The 25,780-nt window shown below is 39.6% G+C and overlaps 2 protein-coding genes across 3 annotated transcripts in view; one reads left to right on the plus strand and one right to left on the minus strand.

Annotated features, from left to right (window-relative positions):
* The window catches only part of LOC131132447 (hatching enzyme 1.2-like), a 147,688-nt gene that overhangs the window by 97,770 nt on the left and 24,138 nt on the right, over positions 1 to 25,780 (plus strand). The window lies entirely within an intron of this gene.
* On the minus strand, positions 1,717 to 25,016 carry ccdc102a (coiled-coil domain containing 102A). 2 transcript variants are annotated; one of them, XM_058077487.2, is made up of 10 exons: positions 24,845 to 25,016; positions 14,801 to 15,231; positions 12,873 to 13,241; positions 10,949 to 11,181; positions 10,086 to 10,194; positions 8,705 to 8,821; positions 7,789 to 7,998; positions 6,820 to 6,990; positions 5,713 to 5,816; positions 1,717 to 3,738 (listed from the first exon to the last, which is right to left on the minus strand). In XM_058077487.2, exons 2-10 carry the CDS (start codon positions 15,161 to 15,163, stop codon positions 3,603 to 3,605), a joined length of 1,812 nt encoding a protein of 603 aa, XP_057933470.2. In that variant the 5' UTR covers positions 15,164 to 15,231; positions 24,845 to 25,016; the 3' UTR covers positions 1,717 to 3,602. The 2 variants fall into 2 exon arrangements, with proteins under 2 accessions (XP_057933470.2, XP_078648548.1); XM_078792422.1 differs by having other exon boundaries at positions 10,949 to 11,184.

Consider the following 25,780-nt stretch of genomic DNA (forward strand, 5'->3'; position numbering starts at 1 on the left):
TATAGTGTTGGACCACATCAAGTCATATGATATTCATATCAAGTCATATTAATACTTGGAAAGTATTAAGTCCAACTTTCAGACTCTAAGTGCAATATATTAAGTTCTAAGTGAAGTATTTCTATAATGCCTCATATTAACTCACTAGCAAGAGCTCAGAGTGTATAGACTGGTCATATATTTCATCTCATTTCATATTAACTGCAAACTGTATTTGTATATAACTTTTGATTTGTTGTTTATTTTTTTATATTGTGTATTTTGTACTGAACTGATTCTGTACAATGCAAATTTCCCCACTGACGGACGAATAAAGGCATATCTTATCTAACTTTAAGCCTTTCAAACTCCCTGATTGGAGCTTCAGGACAAGATAAAAGGTATGTAGGACATGAATTCACTTTAATATCTACAGTATCATCTCTTTCATGTGTGGAGTTTGCATGTTCTCCCCGTGCATGCGTGGGTTTTCTCCGGGTACTCCGGTTTCCTCCCACATTCCAAAAACATGCTAGGTTAATTGGCGACTCCAAATTGTCCATAGGTATGAATGTGAGTGTGAATGGTTGTTTGTCTATATGTGCCCTGTGATTGGCTGGCCACCAGTCCAGGGTGTACCCCGCCTTTCGCCCGAAGACAGCTGGGATAGGCTCCTGCATACCTGCGACCCTGGTGAGGATAAAAGTTTTGACTCATTGTTAAGCAATGGGAAGCAAAGGCACTATTTGCTATAAAATTAGCTTTAATACTTGGGGTAGAGCAGTGAATGAGGTATGAAATTAAAGTTCAACTCATACTTTATTCATCATAGACTTGATTCAATTCAAAATGTTATTTTGATGTGAAACATCCCTTTTTGTAGTGTTTATTTTGTGTAATGTTTACATATTTGAGCTGTCATAACAGCAAAACTTCAAAGTCAAAGTGAAAGTTATGCTTTTCACAAAAAGCCGTTTTTCTCCCTTTTTTGATTGGAAACTGATACTTTCCTGGAACTTACCTATGTTCTACTGATGATTACTAAAGAACAGAAAAAGATGTTTATGATTAAAGATGAGAGTATGATCTTTCTTTTGGTAGGTTCCATGTTATATGGCCAGAGGACACAATATTCTTTGTGCCTTGAAAAATCGGTCAAAATCCCCTAAAATGGCCAATACTGAAGGGGTTGAATTTCGAAAAACGTCTTGGATTGAATGAATTCATTGTTGCTTATATCTAATGGAGTTTTGCATGATTGTGAAACAACAGGAATCTAGGAAACTTCACATGCACTGCCCGGTATCCAGGTATTTATTCCACAGTCAGACTGGTTGAATTTTTGGATAGAAAGTTACTGAATGGATTAAAAATGATTGAAATGTTTCAGATCGTATTGTTGTAAATAAACCAATATCGACCTTGAATCGTATCGGGAACCACACATGGAAAATTACGAAAACTAACCGTTACACCCGTAATATTTTTGGAATTAGAGAGGAAGCTGGAGTACCTGGAGAAAACCCACGCATGCACAGGGAGAACATATTTCCCCAAAATGGCAGCATGTCCGGTAATGCATTTATACAATGTCAAATATTATAATTCAACACTGCTATATTCTTCCATTGAATTCATAGAAAACAAGCTAGGGAAATATCACTGTTGGACTTTTAGCAATAAAATTGCTATGTAAAGCCTGATGTGACGCATTTGTCAAAAATGTTAATAAACCACTCAAATGTCACTGTTTATTTTCATTAACATATATAACATCACAGATGTTTGACATTAGTAGTATTTTAGAAATGTATCCCCCATCATTTTTTACTATAAGACCATTCATTAAAATGAATTCTAATCTAATATGAATAAAGAGTCATTTTATGTTTAGTTTTGAGTGGGAACGTTGCCCGTGTTAGTATAAAATAATTGGTTAGGACAATCTTATTTGGTTTTCTCCTGTGTGCTTATATAAGATTTATCAATGACAAATACAATCATTGCTCTATGTATAATTTAACAAGATATTGTGGTGCTTTAATAATACAAAATAGATATAAAAAACAACAACAACAACAACACACTTTTGTTCCAGACATGACATTCAGGGTAATTATGAAGATATCAAAACACCAAACATCACTGGACTGGCAAAAAAACAGTAAAAGTATCAATAAAAGTACTGTGCAAAAGTCTTGTGTTGTTTTACTCAGTAGCGTGCAGATCACCATCATGGTGTACTTGTCTTTCTCTGGTAGCTGGCAAGCATACTTTCTGGTTGATGGACCAATCCAGGCTGAATATTATGTGATTACTAATTAACCTAATTAATTAACTAATTAATTAATCTAATTAACCTTTGATGCAATACAGACTCAAACTACATATAATATTGATAACCAGCATCTTGATACACTTCCTCACTAATATTTCACCAAGTCGTCGCCACAAAGTTTGCTTGAAATGGAATATTTTGCTTTCTGTGATCCTGCTTATTGTGTTTTACTGCGTTTCCATGATATGTAGTATATGCATGCCAGAATATAACGAGCCAATGTCTGCATGCTAACTATTGTATATTAAAGTGGATCCTTGCGTGTTCACAAATTAAAATTTTTCTTCAAAAACATTATAGGAAAGTTTTGGAGATTAATCTAATGTAAAAATGACAAATTTCGCTTTTATTGCAAATGTTGATCTGAAATCAGAGGACACCGTTAGGTGCCCAGCAGGAGGATTTAGAGGAGGAGGAGCGAGCCGTATATCAAAAATAGACATTTTTATGAGCATATCCATTCATTTTTTTGACATTCGTTGGGGTTTCATTGTACAGTACAAATTGTAGGATAGACTCGTTCGCCTAAGATGAACTCATCGGTCAAATAGAGCAAATTGAACATCTCACACGCTATTCTCAATTAGTGTTGTAGGAACCGTTGACCAGAAATACCAGATCCAAAAGGGCGAGCCGCAATTCGGAAGAGTCAATCTGCCCGTGGGAACCTAAGCCAAGACAAAAATGGAAGGACGGCTCCTACTGGTTCGTGAATGGCCGGAACCCAGGGATTCATAACCGTGAGGGAGTCAGGCGTTCCTGGCGATTGCCTGTCGTGATTGTATGTGTGCCGTAGCTTCACTAAATAGAATACCAGACCAAATAAATCCACCACGGTTAATCGGACAAAAGCCCTTCCAGGATCACCCTAATGATGTTCCTTTCCGAACCTAAGACTTTTGCACAGTAATTTATGTCCGAATGGGAGTGGGACTGTGTATACAGTATGTTGATTATACTATTATGATGTAGTATTTTAATCTGCTTCTACTCTGATGGAGAATCTTTACACAAATGTTCATGAAGTACTTGATTACCCCCACAAGCGTTTTCTTTGAGATAGCAACTGAACTTGGGTTTGAAAAATGCAAAATGTTTTGTAAAATCACCCCAGACACAAAAGTATTCTTTTTTTTTTCCAGAACCAGGACCAATCAGTATCTACGGGAGAACTGGAATAGCGGCGATGATCGTTTCATCACCTCACTGCCTTTTCCTCGCGTGATGACGCTCTGTCAGGTCATTTTGGTCAAACAATATCCTACACTGCATTGGTGCCCGAGTGTCATCCAGGGATCTGGAGCTGTAGTTGCTCCTCTTCATCATCCACGTCGCTGGTTGGACCGTCGGGAACATCGGGGCTGAACCGAGCCGATCGCATCTTCCCAAACAGCCCAGGACTCAGCTGCTGTCGCCGCAGTCTATGGGAAAGAAACCAATTCAAAGTGAATATTTTGAGTAAAGACCAAGTTCAACTCTTTATAAATATATTTTTGTTCCACATTTCAATTTAACTGTAGTTTGTGCACACCTGAAGGTAAAAATGACTCAAACAAAGGTGGAAAAACTACCTGTAGATATTCATTCATTCATTCATTCATTTTCTAACGCTTATCCTCATGAGGGTTGCAGGTATGCTGGAGCCTACCCCAGCTGTATTCGCCAGCTACTCGGGTACTCCGGTTGCCAGCCAATCATAGGGCACATATAGACAAACAACCATTCACACTCACATTCATACCTATGGACAATTTGGAGTCACCAATTAACCTAGCATGTTTTTGGAATGTGGGAGGAAACCGGAGTACCCGGAGAAAACACACACATGCACAAGGAGAAGATGCAAACTCCACACAGACATGGCTGAGGGTGGAATTGAACCCTGGTCTGCTAGCTGAGGTCTGCACGCTAACCACTCGTCCACTGTGCAGCCCCACCTGTAGATACCAAATATCATGACATCTACTACTACTCGTCTCGGACAAACTTTCTTTTACAAAAGCTGCAGTGATGGGAACAAGCCCCAGGCGTTGTAGCGATAATTACCGATCATTTAAGGATGATTTGTTTTGCTTGTTTTGTTGTATGACATCTCCATCAGCGGTGTAGTGCATCAACTGGGACTTTTCCCCCACTAAAAGTACTTCTGGCTAATTGGTACAAAGTACAGCATTCTGCATCACAAAACAATATACATTGTGAGAATGGCCTCACAGCTAAGAGACCCGAGTTCAATTCCACCCTCGGCCATGTCTGTGTGGAGTTTGCATGTTCTCCCCGTGCATGTGTGGGTTTTCTCCGGGTACTCCGGTTTCCTCCCACATTCCAAAAACATGCTAGGTTAATTGGCCACTCCAAATTGTCCATAGGTATGAATGTGAGTGTGAATGGTTGTTTGTCTATATGTGCCCTGTGATTGGCTGGCCACCAGTCCAGGTTGTACCCCGCCTCCCGAAGACAGCTGGGATAGGCTCCAGCACCCCTCGTGAGGATAAGTGATATAAAATGAATGAATGAATAATACATACGCCACAAAACAGCTATTCATGAAAGTGTCAGATCTCACAACTGCCTGGTGCTGTTTTCTACCCCTTCATATTCCTTTCCATCAATTGTTTCACAGTGTTTACTTGTTTATGCCTCTGGGGTCCCTTTCGGGTCCCGAGAGGACCAAAAAGTCTACTCCCAAAAACTTCAGAGATTTTTTTCCGACATTTTTGTTTCAATTCATCAGTCTGCTTAAATATGTTTATTATTTTAACCCCCAAATGCCCATTTGATACAATTACGTCACAGCTTTTGCTTAGAAAAAAAACAAAAATTAGTTATTTTCTCTAAAATAAATGTTTGGATGTCAGGGATCTATGTCAAAGATAAGCTCTGCTCACGGGACCAAGTGGGGGGGATGATGGTGATGTCATACAACTTTATGCCAAAAGCATAGTGGCATACCTACGTATCCCTTTAAGATGTCAGAGTGAGGTTTACCAAAGTATTTATTGCCCAGCCACACCAGCTGGCATCCGTTGGCAAAAACAAATACTAACCTAATACTATTTTCTCTCTCCTCTTCGGCTTTGGCCATATGTGCAACTGATGTCTCCATGTCCTGCTCGTAAGATGACATTAGCCGTGTACGATGTCTGTTTTATGTGATCTGGTTCTTGTCCAGGTGTACTTTGTTGTCCAATCAGTGTCTGGGTATTTAGTTTTCTGTTCAGTCTTATGTTTGGAGAAAATTCCAATTCAATTCAAACCCATTTCTTGTTGTTACAAATTATACAAAAACTGTGTTGTATAATTATTCCATAGCGAAAAATGTATATTCCCAATACATCATTAAGAGCCCAAAATGAATATTATATTCATGCCTATAATGAGTGTTTGCGTATTACCTGGACTGTAAATGTTCCAATTGCACCTGCAGATTCTCGGTCTGTTCGACTTGTTCATCCAAAGACCTCTGCAGTTTTCTTGACAGGTTATGGGACTCATCCAGCTAGACAAACAAACACACACACACACACACACACACACACACACAGTATAAGGCCATGTCCACACAAACATGGATATTTCCAAAGACACATTTTCTCCAAAGGCCCGATTGCTACTGGACTGTTCAGGTTATCTTTGAAGACATTTCACCTCTCATCTGAGGCCTCATCAGTTCATTCTCAAAGAGTAGGCGGGAAACACACTAGTCTGACTAGATAGGACAGCTCTAGTAGGGCACCATGATTTCTATGGTGACATTATTGTAGCAATATTATTTGCGTGTCTGTATCTCAATCTGTAGCCACGTTTACATGAGGAGTTTTTCTCTATCCGAATGGAATCTTTCCGAATCTCATCGCGCATTTACAGATTCATTTACACATTTGCAAATCCGACTGCAGACATACAGATTGAGATACACACACGCAAATAATATTGCTACAATAATGCCCCCATAGATTTCCACGATAATTGCATACTGGCCAACTGGAATCTACTGTTAAGTGCAGAACATCACGGACTGACATAATGTGAATGAAATCCTGTTATCATGAGGAAAAGGAACTCGGAGCTGCTGATTCTTATCCCGGCCACGTAACGCTCAACTGCGAAATGATCCAATGAGAGTGAAAGAGCACAGCCCAAAGAAGCCAGCAGGACCCAACTGGATGCCCTCAACGCCCTGGTTGCTCCTAGAAATTCTGTCCATAACGACTATGAACAGAACCGGTGACAAAGGGAAAATGACGTCTTGACAGAAATCTGGACCAAAATCTGGCACTGCTTGAATCAGGCAGTCCAATTCCCCGATGTCAGTACCACTTCAAGAAAATTCAGCTTGTTGGCTTTTAAAATGCTCCAACAACAGCTCCAACAACAGCTTCTCATTTATTTTAGCTGCAATTTTATCAAGGCGTTTTAGCCCAAAAATCCAGTGACTAGTAGGGGTTGAAGTCACTTCATGTTCATGATCAAACAGAAAATCACAAACCTTATAATCTTACCTCATCTTCTGCCTGTCCCAATTCTTTTTTTAGCTCCTCCACTCGCAGGCGAAGCTTTTTGACTTCCGCCTCATGGCTCTCCACCCGTCTGTTGGCATGGGCGAGCTCTGCTGTCTTCTCCTGGAACTGCTTCTTCAACTTTGCATGAATGTGGCGAAGGTCAGCCAGCTCCTGTGTACACAAACCCAGGAAGAAGAGAGGTTTATTAAACAAGACCCTCTGTCTGCTCTCTGAAAAAATACACATAGACTCACTGCTTACTCAGTCAATTTACTATGAATCTCTGTTTGGAAAAAGACTAATTTTATTTGAGCATACTGAAATATTTACTTGGACTAGCACGAGTATTCGGTCTTTACATTAGGCAGCATTATTAATTTAGCTGTAATAGTATCATACTATATAGAGTGTGCTTGGGTCCTTCATCAAGAGGGTTGTTTTGCATTACTGCATGCTAAAAGGGTGAAAAAAAATAATTGAATTGTGCAGGTTTTTACTGGATAAGGCACCCAGAACGTACATGAATAAATGATTTGGGATTTACAATACGAACCATGAACAATAAACCCTTGAACATCAAGCATATGTGAATGTCTCTCCTTGTTTACTTCCCAGACGACCTCCTGCCCTCCAACAAGCAAACACCGAGAGAAAATGCCACAACACGGTAAACAGATTACTCGATTAATCAAAACAACCAGCTTCAGATTAATTCACTACAAATATTATCATTACTTGCAACTCTTACTGGAAAGCGCAGTCTCCACCTTTAGAAACCATTGGAATAATTTCCATAATTAACACGCCAGTATCTTAGAAATAGGCTTGCAAATCCTATTGTTAGTTACTGTTCTGTCTATCCTCATCCTTTTGTCCATGTACGATACGCAGTGTTATAGGAATTAAGCACAGTCCAACGTTAAAAGACCAAATCATCACCTTCAGATTTTCCAAAAGATGTCTTTTTACCTTGTTTTTCTCAAACAACTCAGTCTGCATGGCCTTCAGGTCCGTGTCGATGGCCGATGCAGCCTGACGGCGTTTCTTTGTCAGCTGTTCTTCCAGGTCTTCAGCCTGTGCCCTCAGCTTCTTGTTGTCCCTCTCCAGTGCCAGTTTCTCTGTCTCTAAGCGCTCTCTGCGACCCCATTCTGCTGCATTCTCCACTTGCAGCCTCTCCATCTGACACACACACACACACACTTCACTTATTCTTTTCTTAAAACACACGCCCCATTTTGTACAGGAAAGCCATGTCTTTGAGTTATAACAACAAAAGTAAATTCAAAACAAAAACACCACAGGTTAGCAACTAGTGGTTAGCACGTTACTCTCACGGCCTACAAAATCAGGCGCAATCATTTTGTTTAACATTATGTCTCTCTGTGTTACAGTAAAGCTACTATAAAAGCGATGAATTAGCAGAATTAGCAGAATTATTAATCCCAAACTTTCAAAAAAATTTCATTCATTCAGGGGGTGCTGGAGCCTATCCCAGCTGACTTTGGGTGAGAGGCGGGGTACACCCTGGACTGATCGCCAGCCAATCACAGGGCACATATAGACAAACAACCATTCACACTCACATTCATACCTATGGACAATTTGGAGTCACCAATTAACCTAGCATGTTTTTGGAATGTGGGAGGAAACCGGAGTACCCGGAGAAAACCCACACATGCACGGGAAATACATGGGAACTCCACATAGAGATGGCTGAGGGTGGAATTGAACTCGGGTCTCCTAGCTGTGAGGCCTGCGTGCTAACCACTCATCCTAGAAAAAAACTTAAAATATTGAAAAAAAACAAATTTTTTAGCTGAGGTTTAAAAGAAAATTGTGCTCATGAATAAAAAAGTAAAAAAAATTAATTATCTGGCCTCCATACCTCAGTTCGTAATTCTGCTAGTTTCTTGTCCATATTGGTACGAGCTCCAAGTTCATCCTCCAGGTCTTCAGATATGCGTCCAAGTTCATCCTGATGCAGTTCCTTCAGTAGATTCAGCTGGTGGCAGTGCAAATAAAAATACATGTTATATTATAACTTATATTTTATAACACATGAATGGCTCATTCATTCTGAAAGATTCATTGCTTATATGAATCTTCATATAAGACAAATGACTTTTAAAAACAACAATTGTGTGTAATCTTTAAAATGTATGACACACTTAAATGTTTCAGATCATCAAACTAATTTAAATACGAGTCAATGACAACACAAAACTGCAGTTTTTAAATGAAACCTTTTAATATAAAGGGTGAAAACAAACCCAAACCTACATGGCCCTGTGTGAAAAATGTCTGGAAAAGGTTATAAAGCCATTTCTAAACGTTTGGGACTCCAGTGAACCATAGTGAGAGCCATTATCCACAAATGACAAAAACATGGAACAGTGGTGAAGCTTCCCAGGAGTGGTCAACCAATTTGGCTTTTAACTCATGCTCTTAGTATACTATTTTTAACCTTTCAACTTGACTTTTATCTAATGGTTATTTTATACCCTACACCTTTTGTTTTGGATCTTAACTAAATGTCTTTATATTTTTACACATGATTATTTCAGTTTTTATTAATGTTCTTATATATTTTACTTTAAATGTAATCATTTCTATATATACTTTCTATATTCTTATTTTATGTTTTTATATTTTTCATCCCATATATCCAGTGTTTCCTCAGTGGGGGCTCTCTGCGCTGGGGGCTGTTCTCGGTTGGGGGCTGGGGTGTCTTCTCTCGTGGGGCTTACCGACTGGGGTTGCTGGGAGCTCTGTGGCGATGCCCCACTGCAGTGCTGTGGGTCCCCTGCCTACCTGTTGTGTGGTGGGCATTATGGTCTGGGCCGTGGGCAGCCCCCAGCGCAGATGGCAGCGCTTCCTGAACTGGTTCCTCTGTACTCAGGCAAACACACTTCTTATGTGTGTGTGTCTGTGTATGTGCGAGTGTGTGTGTACATGTGTCTTGTTGTTGTCTTTCTTTGTTAACATGTAAAGTACTTTGTGCTACATTCTATGTATGAAAAGTGCTCTACAAATAAAGTTTGAATGATTGAAGTGCAGGTAAGTTGCACACGGCAGACATGTTTCTTTTGGGTTTGACATGAGCCTCACCACATGTCAATATTTCTGGTAGGGCTGTCAATGAATTACAGTTTTCACGCTGAACATCTGTCTAACTCCCAAAGCTAAAAAACACCAACTCATGTTAATTTGAATGATACTGAATGGCAAAACAGGAAGGTTACACAGAAAGTGTAAGCATGTCTCACCTGTTTGAGGACTTCCTGGCGATTTTTGCTCAGCTCCTCATACTTAAGTTTCCACTGACTGAGCTCAGCCTCCAGCTTCTCGATGCTCTTACTCAAAGCCAGCTTGTCTCTGTGCATGAAAAAAACACACAACAATCATTTCCACCACTTGGGAGTCTCTGTTGTTGGCTACTGCTTCTTCCTTAAGCAAGCTGGAGTGCCTCCGACAATGCAATTACGATGCCATCTCGTTGATAAGAGTTGCAACGACAGATTGTGAAAAAGGGTGAGCGGATGGCGCCAAATCTGTCGGGTCACGGGGGTATGCTAGAGCCTATCCCAGCTGACTTCAGGCCGGGTACACACACCCATGTTGACATTTTTGGAACGGATTCATTGGATTTACATTATTTCTTATGGGAAAGGTTGATAGAGTTGTAACCACAGATTGTGAAAAAAGGTGAGCAGATAGCGCCAAATCTAAAAATAAATAAATAAAAGCTAGCGCCAAATCCCTTTGTGGTGGTTCAAATGTAATTGTGGCACCAATAAATGTGAGAAATCACATGACCTTCACTCAATGTTTCACAATTGTATGGGGTATGCTGGAGCCTATCCCAGCTGACTTCAGGCGATAGGCCGGGCACACACACCCATGTTAACATTTTTGGAACGAATTCATTGGATTTACATTATTTCTTATGGGAAAGTTGATAGAGTTGTAACCACAGATTGTGAAAAAAGGTGAGCAGATAGCGCCAAATCTAAAAATAAATAAAAGCTAGCGCCAAATCCCTCTGTGGTGATCCAAATGTAATTGTGGCACCAATAAATGTGAGACATCATATGACCTTCACTGAATGTTTTACAATTGGGTGACCTACTCTCTCTCTTTCAGCAGGACTTTCTGGGACTCATCCAGGCGAAGTTGTAAGGCGTTGAGTTTGCTGGACTCGTCCTCTGTGGCGCTCATGTCCCCCCAAAGCTGCCTGTTGCGTTCCTGCCGGCTTAAAGCTGTGGACGAACGAGCGCCGTTGCCGCTCACACCATCCCATGACTCTTGTGTGTCGCCACCTGACGCTCGTAATTGCAGCACAGACTGAAGCAGCTCCATTTCCTGCTGGAGAGCAAACAACAGTTCAAATGTTACTGAATTTAAATTGCAAAAAAGGAAAATCAGCTGTAATTTAATGAGCATAAATTAAAAATATTAAGAAAAAAGTTATATTTAAATAAGATTTTTTTTTTCAAGAATAGACTCATCATATAATATGAGTAAAAATAATGTCAGAGTTTATATATTTTAAAAATTTTTAAAGTCATCTTATGAGAAACAAACAAAACTAAATAAGGTTTGGAGAAAACGTCAAAATATTATGGCAATAAAGTCAATAAAAGAACCAGGAAGTTGAAATACTGTATGTGGATTCTTTTTTAAATGTAAAAAAATAGAAACGAGCGAAGGGATGTAATCACTAAGGGGAAATGTGACAGTCACAACAATAGAAAGAGCAGGAAATGACTTTATGTTTTTTGGAACAGAACTTCCTCTGCTGGCATACAATCACTTTCATAAGGAATTATACAGTTTGAAGACACTGCTATGACGCCTTCAAAATGTCAAATTACCACTGAAACCGAAATCTACATGGTAAAAATATAGGCAAAAACACCATCAAAGTTGGAACATTTTCCAAGACTATTATAGAGACACTGTAAATGAGTTATTTCTTCAATACAGTAGTGCTTCTCACCTTCTTAATCAAAATGCGGGCAGTTGCAACTGTCTTTGCCTCCATTTTGGCTTACTTTGCAGCCGTGATCAAAAGAAAAGCAGAGACTGGAGGTGAGAAACACTTCTGAATGTAAGAAATATCCATCCATCCATTTTCTATGCTGCTGTAGGGTCACGGGGGTATGCTAGGTACACACACCCATGTTAACATTTTTGGAACGGATTCATTGGATTGACATTATTTCTTTTGGGAAAAGTTGATTCTGTAAGAACACATGTCAGTTCGAGTCAGACCATGTGGAAGGGATGAACCTATTCGCTACCAAAGACATATTTAAACATTCTTTCCAACCCAAACGCCCAATCCCAAAGACGTATGAGTCCTTTACAAGTGCACAATAGAAGACATCAAATTCAGTGCAGTTTTAAGCCGTGAAAACAACAGAAGTGCATTTGCTAAGAGCTTTAATGCATCTTTCCCATGTACGAACATCTGCAGCAAGCAGGTACATGACAAAAATTAAAAACAACAAAAACAACTATAAAACTATATTAGGAAAGCAGGAAGTGAACAAATGTAACAGTTACTGATGGCAACTGTAACTGCAACTGTTACTGTAAAAGTACCAGATGGAGGGGTAGGATTTAATAAGCTGTGCTTCTTCCTACTCCTTTTGGACATGTGGAACTGTGAACTGATTATGTGATGCACTCAATTGTAATCTGATGCATGTTCAAATGAAATGAAACCATTACCATTACCATTACCATTACACAGTTCAGTTCCAAATGTGAAAATTGTAAATAGTGTGTGTTGTATTTGTAAATTCATTGTTATTTAGATGTCAAACAACAAAACAAAAACACAATTTTTGTATTGTTTATGTTGTGGTATAGTTGTTTAGATATTTTGGCCTTTGGCTAAATTTGTGTCAAAGTGAAAGCTGTGCTGGAAATGTAGTAGGTATTTGTGTGTTGTAGCTAAATATTATCTGAAGTACTATATTACAAATAAAAGTTATATGCAATGAAAACATCTGAATTGTGCCCATAACATCTAAATACAAACCCACCGTTTGTTGACTTTTTTGTGCGTTCATGTCCATGTCCCTCACTGGTTCTGGCTCTGGAGACCCAGGTGGCCCCTCTTCTAACCTGTCCAACTTGCAGTCAGAGGTGGAGAAGGCGGGGGAGGGCGGTGCGATGGACGGAGAGGAAGAGGCGGAAGCAGCACAGAGTTGGTGAGCAGGTGAGGAAGAAGAAGAACTGGTGGCTGGAGGAGGAGCGGTGGGATCACTGCGAAGATCCTGTTTCAGCACTTCCACCTCTGACGCTAGTTCCTGACGTTCTCTGCGTACGCTCGTCAGCTCCTTGGTGAGAGCGTCCAACCTCTGCCTCAACTGGCGGACTTCATCGCGTGCACGGTTACGCTCGCCACGAACCTAGACGAAAAGGAGCTTGAATGGACTTGCAATGCCAAGGATTTTCAAACTTTCTCCAGCGAGGGCTACAGCTGAAATATGAATATTAAATATATAAATATTAAAATTCCTCTTTTCCTGATATTATGATGTTGACTTGAACTTTGTTGATGTTACCATGCACATCTTCTGACATATTTGGGTCTGTATCTCAAATGTCGTTGCCTGGCTCCCGTGTAATAAATAATAATAGTAATAATAATGTGGAGAATAAATATATGACATCAAATATGATGTCAGCGTATATGTAATATGTACAGCGTAAACAGTAATTTGTGCAAATAATTTAAATAATTTTGAATAAATAATAATAATTTAATAAATGTGCATAAATAATTAAATATATTGTATTTTATTTTATTAAATGTAATAAATAATAATAATAATGTGGATTATTAATAATATTACAAATATATTACATTATATTTTATTAAATGTAATAAATAATAATAATAGTGTGGATTATTAATAAGATTATAAATATATTACATTATATAAATATATATATATTATAAATAATATTAATAATGCGTAAATTAACGTCAAGACCAAGATGGTATATAGTAAATATGCATATGTGGTGTTTGCCACAAGTCTAGAAGTTCCTGGATGAGGGCATACGTCAAAATTATTAATATTAATTCATGCCATAACTCCTATCATGATTGATAGCCGCCACACTCCGAATGGACAAATTAAATGCTTCCCCCTGCTGGTGAAAAATTATTTTCCATTTTCCATGACTGCAACATTCCACTTACTCTACGGGGTGACATGGCTCAGGAGGTAGATTGGTCGTCTGCTGTATCGTCCATCCTCAGTCCTCGTGAAATGTTTCAACATATTTATACAATTCAACAATCATTCTGCATTTTGATTTAGATTCTGTTATTATTTTTGTGCTAACTCCTACCGCATTTCTCAACCACTTCCAACCATTCTAATATGAAAATGTTCAGTCATTCAGGACATGTAGGGCAATCTATCAGGGCTTTTAATCCCAACCTGATGGTTGCTGGTTTGATCCTCAGTTGAGGAATATGTTTCAACACATTTCTAGGATAATGTATTTCAACATTCATTATAAATTTAATTCCAGCTTCAAAATTTCAGCATTCATTTGTAATTTCTGATGAAATGCTTTGCTGTTGAAGTAACTTCATTGTTTGCATATCTTCTTTTTCCACGTCGAGTCCCCTCCCTCACCTAGCGAGCTTGCCTGGGCAGGTGCAGACATTCTCAAATGCAGGTATACACCGTGTAGGTATACTTACAGTAAGTGGCGTCTTAACTATGCTGGCTATATGTTAGGTAACATGTGCAAATAATGTTCTACGAGAGTGAAGAATGCCGCTGTGCTGCAATGGCAAGTTGATATTGCTTATTGCTTATTTAAAAAAAGGTAATTGTCTAATTACAGTTTATTGGAGTGGATACAGCCCGCAATAGAAAAAGTTTGGACACCCCTGTACTACATGAATCAACACATTTGCTTCATTACGTTCTAAATAACAACCCACCTTGCTCCATTTCTCTCTCCAGTTGGCCGTGCAATCGGACCACCAGCGCATGGTTTTCTCCATCTGAGCTGCTCTGGCCCGTGCCTCCTCCAGCTCCCTGAGTCTCAGCTCTTCCCTGCTCTCCCAGTCTGCCCCAGCCGCCTCCCCCATCACGCCCAAGGCTCCCAGACCCAGGCCCCCAAACCCAGGTGACAGCAGCAGCGGAGGGCTGGAGCTGGGGGTCCCTCCATTTGGGCTAGGGGTGTGGATAAGGCTTTCCGGCGAACGGATCCCGCTGTCAGAACCAATCCCCAGGGTGCACAACAGGCCGCCTCCTGGTGACTTGTTGCCATCAGACAGGTGGGGACTGGGGGTGTGGTTCATGCTTGTTCTTGGTTGGACTGTGAGGTGAAAGATCAGGAAATCATCATCCTCCCCAGCCACTCATTAACCTGAGAACAAAAAAAGAACTTATATCAGCATGCAATTTGACTCTTAGATACGCTTGTATGCTCTCCATTGTGTTGCATTTTCCTTATTTCAGTTTTGGGTTCAGTCTGTAGAGTACAGATAAATGAATACATATTATCAGTTTCTCTTTGAATTTTCTATTTGAAATGTCTGTCCTTTGGGGGCCTTGACAGAAATTAATTTGCTAGTCAACAAGAGGAAAATACTGCCCCCTACTGTTTTGGTAGAAAGCTGTTATGAAGGTATGAGGTCAGCCCACAGCCCTAATCTCATTGATTAATAATTCATTAATAATTAATAAGCCATCTCTGTGTGGAGTTTGCATGTTCTCCCGGTGCATGCATGGGTTTTCTCCGGGTACTCCGGTTTCCTCCCACATTCCAAAAACATGCTAGGTTAATTGGCCACTCCAAATTGTCCATAGGTATGAATGTGAGTGTGAATGGTTGTTTGTCTATATGTGCCCTGTGATTGGCTGGCCACCAGTCCAGGGTGTACCCCGCCTCTTGCCCAAAGACAGCTGGGATAGGCTCCAGCACCCCCCGTGAGAATAAGTGGTAGAAAATGAATGAATGAATAATAATGAATAATTCATTAATAATTATCCTTTCGTGGTTGAATAATGCCATTATTAGTCATAAAATATGCATATTCAAGGCTGCATTCAAAGACGCTGTCATGATACACAGTACTCTACACTGGTCACTAGGTGTCAGTAATGTTACATTGACAAGAACAAGCCCCCACGGTGCTGGCCAGCTGGGGTGGAGCCACCAGCACCCACCTGCCAGCAATTAGTGCCAATTAGCTAATTTGGCCAGACTGTACTTGCTTGCCGCCTGTTTACTTTCTGGTCATTCCTGCCTAGTATTTTTGGGAGTATTCCTCCCTGCTTGATAGTTCAGCAGTGACTTTTTGTTACCATTTTGGTTTTTGTTCCTGCTTGGTTCTCAGCAGCATCTTTGCCTGCCTGATTATTATTCCGGCAGGGTTTTTTTTGTTGACCTTTTTCCCTGCCAGTTTTTCAGCAGCTCTTTATTGTTAGCCTTTTTCCTGCTTTGTTTTTGTAGCAGCACCTTTTGTTTTTATTTTGTATGCCTTTTTACTCCTGTGGACGACTCCTTGTATATGAAACCTTTATTCTTATCTGACGGTGCCCTTTCTGCATTGTGGGATCCAAACACCGGCTCACACCATTGTGACACACAGGAAGTACTGTACAGAAAAGAAAATTCAAAAAACAACAACAAGGAAGGGCTGCACGGCGGACGAGTGGTTAGCACGCAGGCCTCACAGCCAGGAGACCCGAGTTCAATTCCACATTCGGCCATCTCTGTGTGGAGTTTGCATGTTGCATGTACTATGAATTTACAGGACTGTTTTCAACAAGTACACAGAAGGACTTTAAAAACTGAAAAAAAATGTTATTTAGGGCCATGGAGTTTGATTTGTAGTTTGTACATTATAAGTGCATCGTTTCCATGTCATGCCTTACTGCCCCATAGTAGAGAATTGTTGATATCACACACGTCTCCCTGCATGGACCACTCCTTAAAATCACTGGGGTTTGGTGGTATGTCTAAGGGAGTGACTTGGACATTACTGTACACAAATGTGTACCATTAGGATAGCCTATAAAAGACTGAGACGAATGGCGTCATTCATTCAATGTTTCACAATTCCATGACTAAGTGCAGTTTCCCGAGACCAGGCGATCTGCATGCTGATGGCAGTACTTCACCAAGATCCGATAGCCGGATGGCTGGGAGTTGCTTCCAGTACCACGAGCCGCCTCCGGAGACGTCACTAGGGTGACATTTGACCGACCGCAACCAAGCCAAACATGCGTCATGTCACCTACACACCTCCGGACCACACACCTGCATGATCGGTTCCGAACTGCTTCACACACTGCTGCAGATAGTACGTGTACACATACAGTACATGTACTTCACTATGGGGAAGTGAGGCGTGACATGGAAAGTTTGCACTCAAAACACTCAAACTACAAATCAAACCCGATGGCCCTAAATAATTGAAAACAGCTCTGTAGATTCATCGTAAAGTAATTATAAAGTTCATTTCATTTTTAAAAATTGTGGAGACATTCAGACATTTCATTCAAGTACTTTGGTTAGTACCCTTATTTAAACCATGCAAACTTTTATTTCTCTACCTCTGAAAAGAATCAGAATCAAGAATCGTTAGGAAGAGGAATCGCTCAAATTCAAACGATGCCCAACCTCGCTCTAGTAATGTTAAAAATGCTACAAGGTCGTAATCAGGTTTTCTATGCTCTATCTATGTGAATACTGTAATTCCATAGTATCTGGAATGAAAAGCTAAAGTACCACTCAATAATTGCACTATTTCAATGATTTTCAATGAATATATGTTATTTGTTCAACAGTAAGTACACTTGTGCTACTGAAACATCACACAATCACACATCTCTGACATGAATTTTCAAACCAGTTTGTCTGTGCTATATCCACCATCATTTTACTTTAAATGGTTCTGATGTTTTTTTGTTCTTCTCCTTCTTCATTCTGATCCAAGAAAACGGTCCTTCCTGTTCATTTCCTCTGAAATGAGGCCAAGGAAGTTCCAAAGCAGTCATGAAAATAACTCAAATGTAAGAAAAATAGAGCAAGTGGAGTAGGTAGAAAATGTGTAGTTAAAAACATGTGGCTGACAGAACCACAAGAGCACGGTACAAAACCAGGTCCGTACAACACTGTTTCACACGGAGCCATATAGTACAATGCTTTATACGTGCTTAGATACTTTTGCAGAGGGCAGGATGTTTACTTTGTCTGCAGACCCTGCCCTTCTTTATTCCGCCCCATTGGTTGACACCCAACTACTTCCACATTTCTAAACTATTTAAACCATTCCAACATCAAAATGCTCAGCTAAGACGGCAAATCCATCTATTCATCTATTAACATCATGCAGGAAGTGAACAAATGTAACAGTGACTGATTGTAAAAGTACCAGATGGAGGGGTAGGATTTAATAAGCTTTGCTTCTTCCTACTCCTTTTGGACATGTGGAACTGGGTACTGATTATGGGATGCACTCAATTGTAATCTGATGCATGTTCAAATGAAATAAAACCATTAACAAAACATATTTAAAAAAAATCTCCACATTTTCTGTAATTCCACATTTTCCATGACACAACATTCCAAATTTGTCAACTGATTTAAATAGGGATGCTCCAGTCGATCGGCTACTGATCAGTGTCATATTCCGATGAATGGCTCTTGTTAAAAAATAATTCCCCTTATTAATAAATGACAAATATTATTGAGTACCGTATTTTCTGGACTATAAGTTGCTCCGGATTATAAGTCAAATTTTTTGCAGGTAATTTGTGCGCTTGTTTTCGGAACTGTGGCACATGTATGCTGATACCGGGATTATCACATAATTATAAATTACTGCCCACTTTTACAACATTTTACCCCTCTATTTTTAGTATCTTTTTTAAAATAGTCAATTACAGATACTGTATTTTCTGAACTATAAGTCACTCTGGAGTATCAGTCGCACAAGGCCAAAAATGCATAATTAGGTAGAAAAAAACATACATAAGTCGCACTGGAGTATAAGTCGAATTATTTTCGGGTAATTTATTTGACAAACTACTTGACCAAAACAGACATTACGTCCTCTTGGAAGGCAAGTTCTAACAATAAAAGAATAGAAAACAAGCTGAATAGGTGTAAGATATGCTAACACAATGCTTATTCAGCTACACAGAAAATAAACATGAACAGAAAAGGTGTACAGTGTTTATGTAACATAAACACTTTTTTTTTATTCATAAGTCGCTCTGGAGTATAAGTCACAGGAACAGCCAACCTATGAAAAAAAGTACAACTTATAGTCCGGAAAATACGGTACTTATTTTTGTCCCCTGGTAGCCAAGGGACCTTGGAATTGTCCAGACTTTTCCCCTTTCTACCCCATACATAATACATAATTAAATTGAAAAATGTATAATTCATTCATGTGATCGGTATCGGCAACATTGGTTGATAGCTGGATAGATAGATTCTGCTTCGAGGAATCGTGACGCAGTTACATCACTCATGCAGAAGGAGAAGCAGTTGTTAAGTTGAATGAACGGGAAGATTAAAGACACAAGAAAAAATGAAAAGACGTCAAAAGAGAAGAAAAACAACAAAGGAGAGGAAATGTGGAAAGCGTGGGAGCGTTTCAAGCTAAACGGCAACCTTAACACCGTGACCTGCAATGTGTCCCTGTTGCAATGTGGAATGGGCTGAGAAATGTGGAACTTGTGAAAATCGTCCATTCATGTTCAATGGGAAAATGTTTTGATGTCGGGATGGTTTGAATCGGACCAAACATGACAAAACAGCCTCCCCAGTAATACAGAGTCCTTCTGGGAATAAAACAACGTCCACACCCAAACAGTATGTTTCAATTGGGAATCCAACAACATTCAGTTACTGACCATAAACTGTGTTTTTCATGTTTGAAAGTTACCATGAAAAATAACCTGATCTTACACTGCTGAGCGTGTGGTACAACAGCTATGTTTCTACCAGGGGCCTGTACTACACTGTAAACCCCAATAAGTTAACAGAACTCAAAAAAAGTGAGGCAATCAGTTGCCACATTTTTTTCGAGTTCATAAACTCAAACATTTGAGTATATCAGAGCTTTAATATTTGGAGTTGATATTAGATATACTTTTTTATTTTTTTGTGAAGAGAGAAATAGCTTTGTTTTTCGCATTTCTTTTCTCGGAATGGTTGATTGTCTATATGTGCCCTGTGATTGGCTGGCGACCAGTCCAAGGTGTACCCCGCCTCTTGCCCGAAGACAGCTGGGATAGGCTCCAGCACCCCTGCGACCCTTGTGAGGAAAAGCGGTAGAAAATGAATGAATGTATAAAAGTGTTCTTTCCTTAGCATTGTCCAATGAAAACATATAAAACATTTGCATACATTTGAGGTGTGTAATCACTTCTGTGACATAATGTTGAGGTAAATTGTTTCCACAGATGGCCGTGACAAGTCCATTTCTGCCAAGTAGATTGCTTATTTATATCTTAATACGGATTTGAACTCATGAGCCAGTATGCAACACAGGATAATAGCCTTCAGCAAAAATATCATGGTTCCATGCCTATTTTTAACATTATGAGAGCCCTCTAGACATAAAATAACACCCTTATAGTCACATTTACACTCCTATTACCTAATAGACATACACCAGTAGACATAACAAGAGAAAAAAAGACATAAATAAGACTTGGGCTTGTGTGTGTTGCTGTAAATGTGTTCCGTGGCTTGGACAGGAAGTGACATCAGGTATCGTGAGCTGAGTTTTAGCTTGGTTTGGGTTACGGCCGCAACAGTAGCCCGGGCTAGGGACTATTGTCGTGAGGTCCTTCATCATTCCTGCAATTAAAGCCTGTTGTTCTGGAGATCAGATTGGTGCTTGTGTGTCCCACGCAATATTACTGATACTTATGTCAGTAGGTCTACATACAAACATACATCTACATGAAGAGATATTCCATATGGGATCGGGATGATCAGGAATAATCAGCCAAAGCCAATCTTTAAGTAAACGAAAAAGGAAAGTAAACAAAGCCAAGTCAGCTGTGTGGAAGTACTTCTACACTGTAAATTAGAATAATCCTACAGCCACTTTCAATGTCTACAGAATGACAATTTCAAGAGATTGTATTAGCAGAGCTCCATTCAATAGGGATTGAGGGACGGATATCCAACAAAGCGTTTATAGAGAACAAATAACTAAAAGGTATACTGTATGTCAAAGCAACAAACTCTGGACTTTTGTAGGAGTAACAAGTAATACAAAATAAATTAACTACAACTCAAGTCCCAACATAAATAGTTTCTTTTTGGAAAAAAACTCAGTAAAATGCAAATATGCAAATGCAAATGTCACGTGGAGTGCACTTTTACACCCCTGGCATTGGACATACGACTATCTTCCTCCACTGTCAGAAAATATTTCGCTTCCATGACAACCACAGAATAAATTTACCCTGAGTTTACAGAGCCTGTGCATGTGTACCATACACATACCAGTGTGTGTGTGCATGTGTGCGCAGAGACGGGGGGTTGGGTCGGTGTTTTGGATGTTGAGGACCTGACAGCTGAATGAAAAGTGAGAAGAAAGCAAAACGCTTGATTAGCAGTAAGAAAAATAAAGTCAAGGACAACTGAGCTTCCTCTTCAAAAATCAATCCGTTCCTGCTAATGTCGCCTGAACCATTGGAAACGAGTTAATTACCGTGCTGGCAATAAATGTGCAAAAGCAGGGGGCCAAACTGAGGTCAAATCCTTTGCAGTCCTGCAACTCTGCCTGTCTGGAACTAGGACCCGCCTCAAGAAGGAAGACATGGGCCCCACCTTTGCAGATGTCTATGCTAGGCATGCAATAGTGTATACACAAGCACAATATACTGTTACATTGTAACACACAGATAGTATATTTTGGAATTCAAAAGTGTCTCCTTTTGTTTTGATCACATATGGAAAATAAGTCACAATGGAGCAAAAAAAAAAGTTGCAAGTGCCAGAATTTTGATAAAGAAAGTGAGAAACGCGACTGAATTCAAGAAACACCAAGGTTGAGTCCGTGTTGATATCGCTGCCACGCGTGTCTTTGGCAACAATCAGGTCTTCAAGGTAAAAGTAACCGTAAATGAATTAACCCTTGAGTTCACTTATCCCTTTCCTTCACTATTTATATGCATTTGGAATTGCTTTATGCGTGTGAAACAGGACTTGTAAAACTATATAAACGTGTTTCGTATTACAATTTTTCAGACTTGTATTACTACGCAGCCGGTACCAGAAACACAATTGGCAATCCAGTCGGACTGTTCTGGGAAGTTATATGTCATATCCATGGTGCAAGTGGATATATTGGAAGCCCTGTTTCTTGGTTCCATAATCATTCATTCATTCATTCATTCATTTTCTACCGCTTTTCCTCACAAGGGTCGCGGGGGTGCTGGAGCCTATTCCAGCTGTCTTCGTGCGAGAGGCGGGGCACACCCTGGACTGTTGGCCAGCCAATCACAGGGCACATATAGACAAACAACCATTCACACTCACATTCATACCTATGGACAATTTGGAGTGGCCAATTAACCTAGCATGTTTTTGGAATGTGGGAGGAAACCGGAGTACCCCGAGAAAACCCACGCATGCACGGGGAGAACATGCAAACTCTACACAGAGATGGCCGAGGGTGGAATTGAACTCTGGTCTCCTAGTTGTGAGGTCTGCGCGCTAACCACTTGTACGCCGTGCAGCCCTGGTTCCATAATGTTTTATTTATTTATGTTTTTGCTACTGGAAAAAATACAAATAAAGCATTTGCTAGCAAGATATGTTTGGATGGATGGTATGTTAAGAAATCCTCAAGCTTGGCCTTGATCCGGACCCAGTCAATGGGAAATATAATAACATATAATCACTGAAACTGTAGCGCCCAGTATGAAAAATCTACAAGAGCCATAGCACATTAAAAAAAAACGTGCAAATGAATAATGAGCAAAAAAACATACTTTGTTGACGTGAGAGTTGTGGAGTGCTACTGCTGCAGAGATTTTTTTTTTTTACTGTATGTGGAGTACGACAATTACTGTCAAAATACTCAAAATACATGTTGGCAGGTCTGAGGTCAGAATGTCTGGACACCATGTGCTGTCCATTCAACATGGCCTCAGCAGCTTGGCCCAATGGTACGTGGAGCGTGACAATTTGGAGCTGGTTTTGGCTGCAGGGGGAAGGTGGGCGAAGTGACAGCGGAGGGAGCAAGGATCGGACAGCCCCTATTTATAATACTGTATACATAACCTGATATGACATTTATGTCTGCGGTGCATCTGCACAGGCATGAATTTTCAATTTTTCCACAATGTGAGGTAACTAAAAATCTGTGAAATTGCCGAGCCGTGAATGCTGAACCACAAATCCACGGTATACTGTTATACAAATTCAAAGAATATGTTGTTAGACACAGGAGGGCTTTGAATAAAATATACTGTATATAACATATCATAACACACAATATTTGTTACAACACACTTATTTGTGTAACAGTTTAAGAATGTTTAATACAAAAAATTAGGACAATGTAACGACAGCAAAAAAATAAACTCAACAGTAACAAGTTACAACAATAATCCCTTGCTACTTTTGGCGGCTTCACACTGAAATTTTTTCAAAACAATATTACTCAATAAAACATGTTGTTTCATAGTTTAATACTGCATATTATTAGTGAAAACATATACACGTTTAAGCACATTTTACCTATTTTTTTTGCCTAAATTAGGCATTTTCAACTGGCTTCACACTGTCAGTTTTCAAAACAATATTACTCGATAAATTGTGCTGTTTCATAGTTTAATACTGCATATTAGTAGTGAAAACATATACACGTTTAAGCACATTTGACTAATTTTTTTGCCTAAATTAAACATTTTCAACCGTAAAAATGGCTAAATAAAGTAAAACATATAACAGATGTCCGCATAAAAATGCAATATTGGTTGATATCAGTACCAGATTTTCTCCCGATCATGAAAACCAATATTAAATGTGTTCATTCCACCACAGGAGATGTCATGTTACACATATCGGTATTGGCTGATATCTGTATCGGAAATTGAGAGTCAATATCGGCATATCAGTAAGCCAATATCGGATATCTCTAAAAAATATATTTTTGATGCCTTCAGAAGATGCACTGAAGGCCATGATTTAATGTAGTATTCTACACTGGCCACTAGGTGTCACATTTAGAGCAAGACACATGAGCTTGAGTATTATTTATGTCTTATTTTCTTTACTTATTAATACCATAATAGGTAATAGGAGGGCAAGTATAAGGTATTTCATGTCTAGATGGCTCTAATAATGTTAATAACTATATATAGAGGCTGTAATGCTCAAACTACAAAATATTTCATTAATAATCAAGGAAATCTGTTTTGCGTACATTCGCAGATCGTGGACAGGAACCAATTATTCACCAACTAAAATGTAAACAAAACTAAAAAACATATACTATTTATGAAATTAGTATAGAAGACAACTGCATATCGATGTCGGTAATCAATCACGGTAGTACCGATACCGACAATGACTTGGTATCAAATACCGATATTTGGCTCGATCTCTAGTGGGTTACCCATCGCGGGGTTTCCCGTTTCGGCTCGTCTGGCTTTCTTTCTGGAGATCGTCCATCTTTATGGTGCTCATTTATATTGATCATTTACACAATCGACAATCGATGAATGTATAGGGTAATAAATGTCAAACAGGGTTATGAGTGTGTTAACCTCGTTCTGGTAAAAAAAAATCAGGATGCAATCGTCAGAATACAAAACACGTCGATCTTTTTCTTGTTATTATCATATTTATATTTGGCAACACAAAGGTGAAAAATACACAACGGCAGAAAAAAGGGAAAAGCAAGACGAATTTTGTCATTTGACACCAGCGTGTCTGGAAGCAGTGGGTTTCAAACTATCAACTATAGCAATAAAGGCATAGAGGAACGTACCGAACCAGAGACGAATGAAGAAAATAATCCTTTGGGGGTAAACGTTGGATTCCGGTGAAATAGCTGAGAATTTAGCTTAAGGCAAACAAACATTTGGTCCGTTGCTCATTTTCTTACTGCTATTTTCTTCTTCTCGGTGGGCGGAAGTCATCCTCGCAGCGGAAGGGAAAATGGGCGGGTGTTACAACTATTCCAACCAATGAGAAAGAAAAAATGTTTTCACTGAGCCAATCGGACTCTTCTTCTGAAATAGGGCTGGAAAGCGATTGGTTGGCTCAGCAAAGACGTCCGAGTTGAAACGCTTTAACACCGGGAGAAGAGCTGCTGGAATGCCGTCAATTTGCAGTTGTTGTAAAGGGAAGACATGTAAAACACCAAGACTTAAATAAAACCACCATCTGTACATTTAATCCATTGTTACATACAATGCAAACGACATATTAAAAAACTACAATCTGCCAAAATATTTTTTTATTTTTTATCAATAACCTACTTGTAAGGGGGCCTTGGAATTGCTTATCGACGCCCCAGGTCAATACCACTCATAATAAATACATTGACAAATGTACAGTTAATCCATGTGATCAGTATCGGTCGACCTCACTCATGGATGATCGGTATCCTGACCGGAGCATCCCTGCTGTGTGGTAATATGTGCAATTTAAACATTTCACCAAAAGATGGCACTAAAATACACACTGATTTTCATTAATCCATTCATTCTCTACCGCTTATCCTCACGAGGGTCGCGGGCGTGCTGGAGCCTATCCCAGCTGTCTTCGGAGAGACGAAGTACACCCTGGACTGGTCGCCAGCCAATCACAGGGCACATATAGACAAACAACCATTCACACTCACATTCATACCTATGGACAATTTGGAGTTGCCAATTAACCTAGCATGTTTTTGGAATGTGGGAGGAAGCCGGAGTCCCTG

Source organism: Doryrhamphus excisus, linkage group LG1 (assembly GCF_037039965.1).
Source record: "Doryrhamphus excisus strain RoL-2023G ecotype Guam linkage group LG1, RoL_Dexc_Guam_v1.1, whole genome shotgun sequence".
NCBI lineage: Eukaryota > Metazoa > Chordata > Actinopteri > Syngnathiformes > Syngnathidae > Doryrhamphus > Doryrhamphus excisus.

What these genes read in the sequence shown, in the direction of transcription:
- ccdc102a (XM_078792422.1), bottom strand. Translation starts at nt 15,163, where the DNA reads ATGAACCACACCCCCAGTCCCCACCTGTCTGATGGCAACAAGTCACCA. An exon ending in CACAAAAAAGTCAACAAACG is followed by an intron (nt 11,185 to 12,872) that starts GTGGGTTTGTAT and finishes TTTGCTCTCCAG; the next exon opens with CAGGAAATGGAGCTGCTTCA. An exon ending in GTCCTGCTGAAAGAGAGAGA is followed by an intron (nt 10,195 to 10,948) that starts GTAGGTCACCCA and finishes TTTCATGCACAG; the next exon opens with AGACAAGCTGGCTTTGAGTA.